A 13,562-nucleotide genomic window follows, 5' to 3' on the forward strand; every position below is an offset into this window, starting at 1 on the left:
AGTCACCAATAACCTAGCAGACGCCCCTGTTGCCAACGTCATTATCGCACAACCCCTCACTGTGCTCCTTCCTGCCCCACCCCTTTTTGTGTGGCCCCGCCCCCAGCAGGGCACCCAGTAAGAGGCGCCGGAAGCTCCGCCCCCGGCCTGTTGCTAGGCTCCAGCAGCCGGAAGTCCCACCTGCCGTGTGGTCGCTGCCGCCGCCGCCGCCGCCGTTGTTGTTGTGCTTGGTACGCTGAGCTTCGCGGCTCCGTGAGCCGGCCGCGTCCCTTCCCCACCGCCGCCATGAAGTGGATGTTCAAGGAGGACCACTCGCTGGGTAAGCGCTTGGCCTTTGGCCGGGCCCTGGGGGCGGGGGTGGCGGGTAGGCCCCCTCCCCCACTCGGGCCGCCCTGGGCTGGGCCCGGCGGGGCGGATGCTGCGTTCCGGGCTCGGGTCGCCGAAATCCCGGCGCCCCGGGCGACTGCCCATGGATCCCGTGCTGCCGTCCGCGGGCACTGCCGGGAGCCTGGGGATCGAGGACCGAGGCCCCGGGGAGCCCGAACGAGGGTCCGGGGCGTGCGCAGGTCGCCGAGGGAGGAGGGTCGGGGGCCCCGGGCATCCCTTGGCGGGCAGGCGCGACTGTCATCCCTGTGGGTTTCTCCCATAGAACACAGATGCGTGGAATCGGCGAAGATCCGAGCGAAATATCCCGATCGGGTTCCGGTGAGTGGACTCCCCGCCCCTTCACCTCGCTGGTACCCCCGTCTTCTAGCAGCCGTGATAGGGCCCTAGGCCATTCAACAGTTAACGAGTTGAGGTTCCAGACCCAGTTGTACTAGCAGACAGGCCGGACTGGATAAGGGGCCGCCCTGGGCCGAGGCCTGAGAGGCTCGAGCTGGTACTTTTCGGGGTGCCTCAGTGTTGAATATCCTGATCTAGGCCAGTGAGCTGTCTGCAGCCTCTGGGCTCCCTCGCCAATTATATAAGGAACGATGTTCTAGGACAGGGCAACAGGTCACTGCCACTTTTGGGAACGGTTGGTGGAGGGAGTCTCTCACTTTGGTCTTGCAAGTGGTACTTTAGTCTCAGGGTGTCCGTCGTTAACTTTGAGCCTTCATCTTTATCTGACTTCTGGCTCCGTTCCCTCCCCCTGACCTTGTCATCCTTTCCTGACCAAAAAAAAATCTGAAAAGCCTCTGAAAACCCCTTCTCTTCTCTGATTTCCCCTTCATCAGTAATACATATGATTAAGAAATAAGAAATATCCTATATGTCTTCTATGGTAGGAAGATAGTTTCTGTAATCCTTACTGGTTTTTAAAGGACATCAGGCTTGTTACTGTAGCTCGTTGTTTGTGATCACTTCCTCTGGAGAGGCAGCAGGAGGGACAAATTTGAAACCTAGTTCAGAGAGAAGCAACAGGCCAAACGAACAGCTTGGTTCTTGGTTGGCTGGTATTGCCAGTCATTCCCATTAGTCCATCCATTTTCATTTCCTGTGTTCCTTAGGATCTTGATTTTTCTGTAGTGTGAAGGCAGATCCATTCTGGGGTCCTGGAGTAGCAGGCTGCAGATGAAACCCTCTGCAGATACTCTCGGGTCTGTCCAGACAAAATGTTGAAAAGCTTTGTAGCAACAGCTGTGTTTCTCTTACGCACGCTGAGATCAGGGATGAGAAATACAATAACTGACCACGGAGAAGCACTTATAATTTCCCTATAACACATTTGTATCAGCTCTTATTTAATCTCAAGAGTGTGTGGTTTATTAAGTCGGGGGCATATTTTCGCATATGATGCAGTTTCCCACCCACCTCCTTGCCCACACTAGTCATCAGCTCCCTGACAATACAAGGCCAGAGCCTCACATTAGAAATCCTGACCTCTCTTTGCTTTCCCAGGTGATTGTGGAAAAAGTTTCAGGCTCTCAGATTGTAGACATTGACAAACGGAAGTATCTGGTTCCATCTGACATTACTGTGGCTCAGTTCATGTGGATCATCAGGAAAAGGATCCAGCTTCCTTCTGAAAAGGCAATTTTCCTGTTTGTGGATAAGACAGTCCCACAGTCCAGGTGAGAGGTGTTTGTGGGTATTGGCCATCTGCTTGACTGCTTATAGAACTCAAAACTTTGGAGCTCTGAAAACTTAAAGTTCCTGACCAGAAATCTGGATTTTCTGCTCCCTGATATCAGGAGCTCAAGGAAAATAAAAAAGGGCTGCAGTGCAAGGAGTGTACTTTGGGTTAAGAAAATAGCACAGAGTCTGGACTTTACAAAAAAAATGATGAAATCCAGCCTTGGACCCCTAAGAATTCTTTAAAATAGTTGAAGACTTACTTGGGTTAAGCCACTTGCAGACTGAAACCTGCAGTGAGGTTTTCTCTAAATGATCCATGAATAAGTACTGTTGATCTCCACCAGGAGCTTGTGGGCCCTGTGGAGGTTCAGCTTTAGTTAATCACCCTGTTTGCTCTCCAAACTCAGTCAGTTCTTCACCACTGTGGGGGTCTGGCTGCCTGATCCTGGGTATGCTAAAATGGCTCCTGTCCAGTAAAGGGCTTTGAGGTCTCTTTACAGATGTATCCCTCCCTTGGTACTACCTGCTCTGTCAGGAGTAAAACCATCCCTTTGTGCTAGCTGTTGTGCTGCCTAGAAGCAATCTCTGGGATAATTTTGGGCCTGAATCTAGGCAGAGGCATTACAATTCCTGTCTTCAGTGTAGTTGATAGCCCAGCTTCAGTCCCCTGTGAAAAGTTGAAAGTGGACTCGCTCAGTCTAAATCCCTGGTCAGTTCTTTTGAGTTTCTGAGTGAGCACGTCTAAGCCCTGAGCCAGATGCTGGCCTCTATCCCCTGAGTGTGGGTTCCTGACTACTCTCTCTCATCTTGGAGACCCAAAGTAAGTTTCACTTGTTATCCCCTAAAAGCCATATTTCTGCAAGCTAAGGCTTTCAGAAGCCTTGAAAACTACCCCAGGATGGTCAAATATGTTCCTTTTGAAAATCCTTGAAAACTACAGAAGAAACCTAAGCCAAATTCCAGCCCTTTCCCTGTGAAAGATAGCTCTGCCTAGTTTTTAGTCTGATTTTCTTTCCCGGTCTGCACTTCCTGGTGTTTGACTGAGAAGCAGGATAGGGGAGAAATGGAAGGTTCTTCTTTAAGGCCATATCCTGCCTGAGGAGACCCGCCAGGCCCCGCGTGTGGGGTGCCCCTGCTCTGCTACAGCTGTAGCTCGGAAGCCGCCGTGCTGGCAAGGTGCCTTCCCAGGCCTCTAGGAGGCATGCAGCCAGGGACACCCTCCACCAGGGGAGGAAGCCCTGTGCGTCTGTGGCTGCCCTGAGCGTGGTGGGGGAGTAAATCTCCATACCACCTGCAGCTTCTGCAGACCTTGGTAATAACCCTGTGATTCCTCCTTCCTGGAGGTGGGTTCTTAGTGGGAGGAGGTAGGTGACTAGGACCTATGGCATTGAGTTTATTTTCCTGATTCTGATCCTCCAAAACTACTTAAGGAAATGAAGCAAACTTCTGGAGACATTTAGATTACTCTGATGGCTCCACATTAATAGAGCAGTTAAAATGGCTGCAGATTTTAGCAGCTGCCCCCTCCCCCCATTATTCCTGAGATATAAATAGAGTTAGAAATGGAAAGTGATTCTCAGGGCAGCAGAGGCTGCTTCAGGGCCATTTTATAAGTCCCATTTGCCTTTCCTGCTTGGTAAGAATCCGTCCTAAAGCAGATTAGACCAGTGACCCAAGTCAGGATTTTAGAGTCACTAACCAGGTTCCCCCTGCTCAGGCCCTCTCTGTGCCTTTGGCTCAGTTAATGATTTCCTGGCCCACACGTAATGTCCTTTGTTTGTTTGGGGGGTTTATTCTGAAAAAGAAATTTGTTTGTAAACAAAGGCATGTGACATCTTTGGGTTTTATGTAAATGCTTATCACCTGATGACACAACATTGCCACGTGTCTCCTTCCTAAAGCTGGAGTGGGCTCAGCCTCACCATCTCCTCCCCGAGGCCTTTACAGCCTTTTTCTGGGCACTTGCCAGCCTTCCTGGGAAAGTGGGACCTCTCTTAACCTGCAGCCAGTGCTTGTAGCCTTCAGAGTGTGGCTGGGGAGATCAGAGCTGAGAAGGGATGAATCCAGGCCTAAATAAAGGATGAATTCACTGTTATGTATCACAGCTTCCCTTTACTTAGTACCTCTTTAAGGTCCAAAATTGACAAACACCATAACTTCACACATTCTCTGTCCCTTCTCTGTCCCATAACAGAGATCCACACAAGGATGGCTTATGCCTGGGGCTGAGTAGAAGTAACTTCAGTCATTCCTATCTCTTTGGGAAAGTTTTCTAGAACACAGGTGATCACCACTTAAAATGTGATTATTTAGAATAGTTAGAGACAGATAAGTCCCTAAGAGTTTTACTTCCTAAATTCTTTGAGTTCTGTTTTTTAAAAAGGGTGGGTAGAATCAAAATTGCCTTTTTCTGTTTAGTATTGGAAAGTTGAAATGTAGATGGCTGTATTCAGAATCAGGCCAAAATCGAAAGGAAAACTGCCTTGGTGCAAACAGAACTTGAGAAAGAACATCCGTGTACAAGCTTCCCCAGCGTGGTATGAAAGGGAAACCCAGACCTGGCGAAGTTGGTCTTTGTTTAGAACACAGGTAGGAGTCTTGTTAAAGCCTGTTTAAATTATTAAATGAAATATCTCTAAGATGTTATAATTTGGGAATGTTAAATTGGAAAACCTGTGATGTTAAGATTATAGTGTTTGTCAATTTTGGATTTTAAAGAGGTACTCAGTAAAAGGAAGCTGTGGTACATTACAGTGCATTCATCCTTTATTTAGGAATGTGCTTAAATTTTTTATCATTTCTGGGTAAATACCCCTGAACAAGGTTTATTTATATTAGAGAAAAATCTGATAAAAGGAATAACCAATAGTTAGTTAATTTTCATTTTTTAGAATCTCAGGGAACCTTCAAGGCCCTATTAACTCTCGATTTGAGGCCAGTGCCTTTCCAGGATCCATAGCAGTGGTCACTGTCCTCCCATCTCACCCCACTAACCTCCCCTACTGGAGAGAGAGAAATCCAGGTCCAGTGGAAGCACGTGGCTCCAAAGCAGATGGGTGGCCAGGTGTGTCTGTCAGTCCAGCCAGCTCAGGAGTCAGGCTGGATCCCACAGCCTGCGTGACCTAACCTCGGTCAGCTGAGGGCCAGGGGGAGGTTCTGCAGGGATTGGGCATCCACATGGTTCTGGGTCAGCCTCTCCGATTTATAGGCCTTTGAGTAACTTAAAACTAATGTTTGTCCTCGGCAGCATGGCCATTCTGGATGTGGGTCCTTCTGAAAGGTGCCTGTATTACTGGTTAGCTTGTCTGGATCTGTGCAACTCTGAATGGAGGGGTGGGGGTCAGAGTAGTAGGGTCAGTCATTTCATTCAGTACTCCGGGGTCCCACTACACCGCAGATTGGCCCCATGGCTTGAATCTGCCACTGGCTTTGCCCACTTCTTTCCTTGTCAGACTCAGCGCTTGGAAGGTGACAGTGCTCCTGTGCGCAGCAGCATCCTTCTGGGATGAGTGCATGTAACCCTTGATGCCACAGTGGTGTGCATTACTGTTAGGGACTGGAAGTAACCTTTGGGTGTCTTCTGCAGTCAGGAACTTAGGCACTGCAGTGTGGCTCCCGAGTTAACAGGCCGACCGGCGAGCCTTTGTGGCATGGCTGACAGTTGCCGTAGAGCCGCCTCATGCCCCAGCACCCGTGGATGTCGCGGTGGCCGCCCTGTGCTGTGGAGCTTGGGTGCCTGCATGTTCAGAGGGAAGCTCATCTTTTCAGGCTTACGGACCTCGTCCTGCATGCACCGACACACTGTGAACTGCCTGCTGACTAGGGTCACAGTTTGTTCCCCCAGCACTTCTATTTGACTGTTCTTTTAATGGGACTTACATTTTTTTTGACCTTTACCTGTGGCCCAGCTCTTTCTGGCTCCAGGCCAAATGATTCTGACTGTGTGTTTGTTGCCTGATTCCATACATGCTCTACAGATGTGCAGTCGTCTTTCATGGCGCCGGGTGAAGCCTCCAAGTCAGGCATGCAGTCACAGGCTGCTGAATGGGGTGTTTAGCTCCCAGCATTGAGTATTGTCAGTTCTCAGGTTTCAGCCCCAGGGGGTCCTGAGTGTAAGGACACAGTATGGGGCCATCTAAAGTTTCTGCATGAGGCTGCATGACAAACAGTGAGAGGACACTTAGTCAGTAGGCATAGCCATCTCTTCAGATGACAGGCTCTGAAGGAGAGAGCGCTAAGATCTGGCTGCTCCGTGTGCAATGCAGAGACTGGCAGCCGTGGCCTTCCCTGGGAACTTGTTGGAATTGTGGAATCTCAGGCCTTGACCTACTGAATCCAAAAGACACTTTAACAAGATGTGCAGGTGATTCTGTGTGCGCGTTCGTGTGTGTGAAAAGTGCTGTTCTAAGGGAGATGTCTGTGGAAGGCACAGGATGCCGACATTAGGTCAGTATAGGTCTAGCCATTTATTCACTCGGAGGCAGCTCCACTTGATGGTGAGGATGTCCCTAGCTTTGTGACCTGGGGTGAATTATTTAGCCTCTCTGTGCCTCACTATGGATTATGATAGCACCTGTCTCATAAGATTGTTGTGAGGCTAAAGAGTTCATATGTGTAACACATTTAGAACAGTGCTTGGCGCATAAGTGCTGTTATAATTAGGATTTTTATGATCACTCTGTATAGCTGCTGGAGCACTGGTTAAACAAATTTATAAACCCAAGTTTTACTTAAAAGGCAGTGGAATCTAAAGACAGAAAAGAATGAAAGCAACATGATTATGGGCCTCTGCTCTTGGAATCTTGGAGCCTGCCTTAGACAGTAGTGGTTCCAAAGGTGACTGTTCACTGTGGGCAGCATACAGAGAGTCTGGGGTGGGCCACTGGTGTTATAAAGCGCCTCGGGTATTTCTGATTCAGCACTGGACTAGGGCTTCTAACTTGCTAGGAAAAGAGCAGAACTTAACCTGTCAGATGGAAGCAAACTTGACACAGGCACCAAGGGGTGGCTTCCGTTGATTGTACCGTGTTTGTTCGTTGTGCATGTGAATCCCTTTGGTAATGGAAGTAGGGAGAATGGCAGGTCCGCGCCTACCAAGGTCACCCTGAGTGCTTGGACCAAGCCAGACAGAGTGAGTTGTGGCAACAGCTCTCACTGTTTTCTTTGTAGCCTCATTCTGAGCAGTCTCAGAGAAAAGCAGGGTTCTTCGGGCATTCCCAGCCACCAGGGAAAAGGGCTTGAAAGACTCAGTTACATGTGCAAGCCCTGTGCTAGTTGCTGGCTCCTCACTCCAAGTGCTGTCTTGTCAGTCACTCTGCTTCCTGATCAGATGGCTCCTAAAGATGAACATCTCAAAAAAAAAAAGCAGAGGCACTGTTTCTCAAACTGACTGTACCTAGAATCATCTTGAGCACTTAAAAACATACTGATGTGCCAGTCCTACCTCAAGAAATTCTGATTTGATTGGTCTGGGTTAGGGCTTGGGTACGGAGATGTTTTTAAACATCCCCTCAGTGATTCTGTTGTGCAGCTGAGGTGAGACTCACCACTCCAGGGGTTCTCAAGAGCAGGGGTTCTTCCCTCTACCCCCTACCCCAAGTCATCACCCATTCAGGGCAGTGCTGTCAGTAGAAATGGCACACGAGCCACATATGTAATTTAAAATGTCCTAGTAACCATATTTTTAAAAAAAGGTGAAATTAATCTGGTATATCCAAAATGTCATCATTTTAACATACGATCAAAATTGAGATACTTTTTCTCTTTTTTTCATACTGAATCTTTTAAATCTTGTTTATATTTTACACTTAACAGCACATCCCAGTTCGGATGAGCCAAGTAGCTGTATTGGCTGCTGTATTGGACAGCAAAAAATATGGAACATTTCTATCAGCAGAAATTCAGTGGACAGTGCTATTCCAGGGAGTCCTTATTTTATAAATTCCAGGTAAAGGGTCCTCATAGGGAACACTTATTTTACCAGATGCTGATGACAGGCCATTTTGTATTCATAGTCATGCAGCTCCTACGTTGTTACTTAATAATTCTCATCTGCCAACACCAACCCAGCTAAGCTTGCAGATGAGTAGGAAGAGTAGAAGAGGGAAAATCTACCCCTTTGTAAATGTGGCCTGTGTCCCGTTTACAGGAGGGTCCCACACAGCCCACCAGGAGCATGGCGGCATTGCTTCACCAGCTTGAGGCTGTGGACCCCTTTACCCCACCAGCCTCCACTTCACAGAGTCCTGCATTTATGCATCACTGTGACCTATTGAGGCTGCTGACCTCTGGTGTCTTGAGCTGGCTCTCACACTGTCTTACAGCTGGGTCCGGCGACCCCCACCAGCCAAGGACCCACTGATGGTTAGCACACGTCTGCACCTCATGTGGCCAGAGCTTGCCCGGGGTTCCAGTGTTGTCCTCCTCTGGAGCCATAAAGCTCAATTTCATGGCAGAGAACTAGAGTAGGTCTCCTCTACTGCAGTCTGCTTTACACCTTAGGGCAGACCAGCCTTCCCACCCACATGTTTCGTTTGAGCAGTATCTGTTTCTGGGGGGTTCCTAGGAAGGTTGGGCAGGGTTTCTTTGGGTCCAGGAACAATCTAGGAGCTTTCTGCATTACATGTGAGGATAAGAACTTCTCTTAGATGATACTGCTATAGATCTCCGGGGCACAGGGTTTTTGGTGAGGGAGCTTTCACGAGAATGAGCCCGCTTATACTTACTGTGTTAGGTACACATTACAATCTTCAAATAAACTGGCCTGAAGGAGAAGAAAGCCCCAGGTACTCTTCCTTACCTTGGCCTTCCACCCACACAGGGCTGGGCCTCTGAGGCTTTTAATTTTGCTTGGTTTTTTTCTCTTGTCTGTGGCGTTTGGAAAGTATTCAGGTAAAGTTTTGTGGCTCCCTTTCCCTTCTAGGTGCATAGCAGGTACTTAGACCTGAATTACTTTTTATCACCTACTACCGAAGGAGCCATGGGGAGTAGCTGGTTTAGGTAGTCAGATTCCTTATCCTCAAGCCATCTTTCTCGTGAAACCTGGACTCAGTGACCAAACCCAAATTCTCAATGTTGTTTTTTCTCTCTTTCAAGCCTAACTATGGGACAGCTTTACGAAAAGGAAAAAGATGAAGATGGATTCTTGTATGTGGCCTACAGTGGAGAGAACACTTTTGGCTTCTGAGGGCCAGTGCTGGGCTGGGTGCACCGTTCCTGCTTGTGTATCTTGTAAATAGCCGGCCATTTTCAATTATTATACCAGAACCTCTTCCCACAGATCTGTTAGTGCATTTGTAACTGGATTTATTTCTTAATATATTGGAAGGTTTTGTTTTCTTAGACTAGTAAATTATCATACAGAGTTTTATTTTGAGTTTTTCTTTTTGTGCCCTGTCCTCATGGCTGTACACTTTAGGGAACTTGTTCCTCTGGGAATCATATTTAATGAAGATATTTCCCTTATTGAAGTACGGTAGGTGGGGTATTCAAGTGAAAGGGAGGGAGATGATGCATTTATTCTGGATTATGTTTGAAGCGTTAGATGGCTAAGTATTAAAGGCATCCAAATTAAATCCTTAGCAATCAGAACACTTGCTTCAGTAGATTTTGCTGACTGCCAGTCATGTTGGACTGAGCTAATCTGTTCCTCTTTCTGAAACTCTTAAATAATTAACAATAAAACTTCCTCTTGTAAAGGCATTGCTGTGTGACCATGTCCTTTATTCACCTTCTTTTAGATGGGTCAGAGGCAGCTCCTGCGCCTGCTGGACCAGGAGGAGGGTCTGTGTCCCAGCACTGCCTGGGACAGGAGTAGTGGTCCGTGTGGTAAAGAGGGACTTTTTTTTTGAATGGCTAATATATTCACAGATACCAAGACTCTGAAAAGTAGACACTGAGAAGACCTGCTCCCACCACTATTTCTGACTACCCTCTCTCTATCTTAAGGGAAACTACTTTTACTAGATTGTTTTAGTATTTAATTTTGGAAGTACAATTAAATATGAATATTCTTGTTTTCTTCTTTTTCTTATATAAAAGAAGAAATATACTTAAGTACATTGCTTTTTGCATTAACACTATCTCCTGGTGACCTTTCCATATCAGTTCATAGAGAGCCTTTTCATTCATGTTTATAGCCAAATAGGATTCCACTGTGTGGATATATCATCATTACTTACCTAGTACCTATTAATGGCATTTGGGTTGTTAGCAATCTTTTACAGTTACATACAGTGTTGGAATAATAGCCACATGCACACAGCCTTTTATATGTACCTGCACTCTCCAAAGTGCAGTCTTCCATCCCTTCCTCCTAAAAATTAAGATCAGATTTTCCTAGGCCCATGAGTTTCATCATTTCTCACAAATTAGTGTAAATGTGTAGGCTTGCCAGGACCCAAATGCATCTAAGAGGCAAAGCTTAGTTACTTCCCCAAATCTTCTTCAGATGGAATGTGTTGGAGACTAGAGCTCCTCATAGATCATCAGAATAAAGAAATCAAGGAACGTACAGTTAAAATGAATATCAGACTTTACTGGGGAAGAAACAAAGATCTTTAGCTTTATCTTTACCAGGTTATATAAGGAACCTCTCAACATTCTCAATGTTTTCAGCTTACCAATTGGGATCAGAAGAACATTTTTGTCATAAGCGTCATGTTGGTCTTTCCCAAACCCGACCAAGGAAAACCTGTGGTCGTCTTTTCTGGTCATTTCAACCAGAAGCAGGCAGAAACTCCTCCGAGTGAGCAAGGTAAAGGGAAGGAGCAAGTTCTGTTATAAGGAATCTTGTTCGCAGTGACTATCTAACTCATCCTGGCTTAAGCTCTAGAAGGCTAATTATTTCAATTGTATAGGGAAGGTTCATGGCCTCAGGCATAGCTCAACTAGAGATCAAATGGTAACATCAAAACTCCATTGTGGTCTTGTTTCCCTCTGTGTTGACTTCATTCTCAGGCAGATTCCTCCCTTGTGAAAGAAGATGGCTCCATCAGCTTAGCAAGTGCAATAGAAGGAAGCTTCCTTCTGGGGGCAATGTCAGAAGCCCCTTGGAGGACTCTGCCTTGCTTGAACGACCAAACAGCCCCCTGCTTGATGCTGGAGGAGGATAACTTTACAAAGGATTTGGTCGGTTTCTCTTTCACAGTCCCAAACCCACAAATGCAACTGAGACTAATAGGGGAAAAAAGAAAAACAAAAGGCAGTGTCACTTGAGCCAACTGTTTTCTTTCCTTTATAAGTGATTTACAGTTTAGCTTTTACTGAGCACTCAGTGGATACCAGGTGATTTATGTGCCTTACCACAGCAGTCTTCCAAAATCCCAAGATGGGTATTTTAATTCTCATAGGCACACTGCTACCAACTGAGACACCAAACTTGACATTTAAGAGGAAAGACATAGTTGGCAATATGAACCATTTCATAATATTTGTTTTTTCTATTTATAATGTGCCTCACATGATGCTGGACACGGGCACAAATATGAATAAGACATTACCCTACCCTCCAGGAGCTTACAGACTGTTGGTGTAAAAAACATAAATAAAATACTTACAAAGCAGTGTTGTGTGCTCTATATTAGAAAGTATTGCTGGACCAGAGGAGGGATAGCGATTCCCTGTAGAACTACTGAAGAAAGCAGCCTTATTTGTTATATCAACTAATAAAAATGGATTTATTGGTCTTGCCTTTAAAATACAGCATAGGAATGAATGTTTCAGCTTCTAGTCTAGCATCTAGTCTTCCCCCAACCCTAGTCCTTAAAAGACACTAGCAAGATTTTAAAGATGAGTTTTATCAAACTATCTAAGGAACCCTTAACTCTTTCCAAGCTTTCAGAGATTAGAAAAAGGGAATAATCACAAATTAATGTTGAGACTTAAAATCTCAATGCCAAAACTTTAGAAGAGAAAAATTAGATTGGTATCATTAACATAGAAAAATCCCAAGTAAAATAGTAGTAAATAAAATTCAGCAGTGTTCTAAAACAATCATGGCCATATAGAGCTGAGCCCAAGATATTCATTATATATAGTTAATCATGTCTACTAATAAAATATACCAAATTAATAATTAAAGGAAGAAAACTTCCTATGTTGACAGATAGGTAACCACACTAGTGGGGCTGAGGATTGAAGAATATAGGTAACTGTTGAACCACTGTGTTATATACTTGAAACCAGTATAAGATTTTATATCAATACTTATATTAAAAAACTATATTAATCTCCTAGATGAAAGAAAAGCACCTGAAACAACTCAAAACCTATTCAAAATATTTCTTAAAAACCTCTTAGCAAATTAAGAGTAGAAGGGAACTTTAGCTTGATAAAGAGAACTCATAAAAAATCTACAACCAATATGTACATAGTATATCAAGCTATGGAAAATAAGGCAGTGTGGTACTGACATTGGGATAGATGAATATGCTAATGGAACAGAACCCAGAAATAGATTTGTGTATGAAACATGTCAGAGGGGGCATGACAAATCAATGCGGAAATGATGAACCAGTCAACAAACAAATGTTACTGTGACAGTTGGTCACTTAATGTGGTAAGATTTTAGAGGCTCTCCCATTAAAAACAGGAACTGAAAAGTCTGAAGGGTGAACTTTATGGAATGTGTGTCCATTATCACTGCTTTTATTCAACATTGTTCTGACATAAAACCAATACAGTGAGAGGAAAAGTAAATGAGAGGTAAAAGAATCAGGAAGACTAAACTGTTCTTATGTCCAGACAGTGATACGATCTACACAGAAAGATGCAAGAGAATCTATGGAAATTAGAAGGCAAGAAAGTTCAGCATGATTGCTGGATACCAGATCAGTTAAAAATACTGATGTTTCTATATGCCAGTTACAGCCAATTAGGAAATATAATAGGAAAAAAGACCTCATTCTTAATAGGAGCAAAATCTATAAGCATATAGGGTTAAATTTAAGATACCTAAGACCTTCATGGAAAAAATGGCAAAAACATCATTGAAGGACATAAAAGACCTAAATAAGGAGAGATACACTAACATACCATACAAGGATGAGAATACTCAAACTTTAAAAGCATATTGCCCCAGATTAATCTGAGTTTAATTAAACATTATTCCCCAGAATTCCCAATCACATCTTTTTGTTTGTTTTTCTTTGAATCTGACAATTGATGCTAAAATCCATCTAGAAAAGCAAAAGGCCAAGAATAACCAAGAAGTGTTAAGAAAAACAAGCTCGAGAGACTTGTCTTAGCAGTAATTAAGACTGTGCCATATGGCATATAGACAGACAAATAATCTAGGGAACACAACAGAAATCCAGGAACAGACTCATGTTTAAAGTACAACAATGATGGCATGAAAATAAAAGGGGAAATGACGAACTAGTTAATCCATGGTTCTGTAAGTGGTTGTATGTATGAAAATAGATTCCTATATTACATCATGAATAAAATAAATTCAAGATGAATTAAATATCTAAATGTAGTAGAGCAACTACTACCAAGCCACA

General features: G+C 44.8%; 1 protein-coding gene across 1 annotated transcript; it reads left to right on the forward strand.

Annotated features, from left to right (window-relative positions):
• The first annotated feature begins 156 nt into the window (after nucleotides 1–156).
• Nucleotides 157–9,759, forward strand: GABARAPL2 (GABA type A receptor associated protein like 2). Its single transcript, XM_017645698.3, has 4 exons — nucleotides 157–319; nucleotides 650–705; nucleotides 1,882–2,054; nucleotides 9,154–9,759. The coding sequence occupies exons 1-4, from the start codon at nucleotides 286–288 to the stop codon at nucleotides 9,242–9,244; spliced, it is 354 nt and encodes a 117-aa protein (XP_017501187.1). The 5' UTR covers nucleotides 157–285; the 3' UTR covers nucleotides 9,245–9,759.
• The last annotated feature ends 3,803 nt before the right edge of the window (nucleotides 9,760–13,562 follow it).

Source organism: Manis javanica, chromosome 17 (genome assembly GCF_040802235.1).
Source record: "Manis javanica isolate MJ-LG chromosome 17, MJ_LKY, whole genome shotgun sequence".
Classification (NCBI taxonomy): domain Eukaryota; kingdom Metazoa; phylum Chordata; class Mammalia; order Pholidota; family Manidae; genus Manis; species Manis javanica.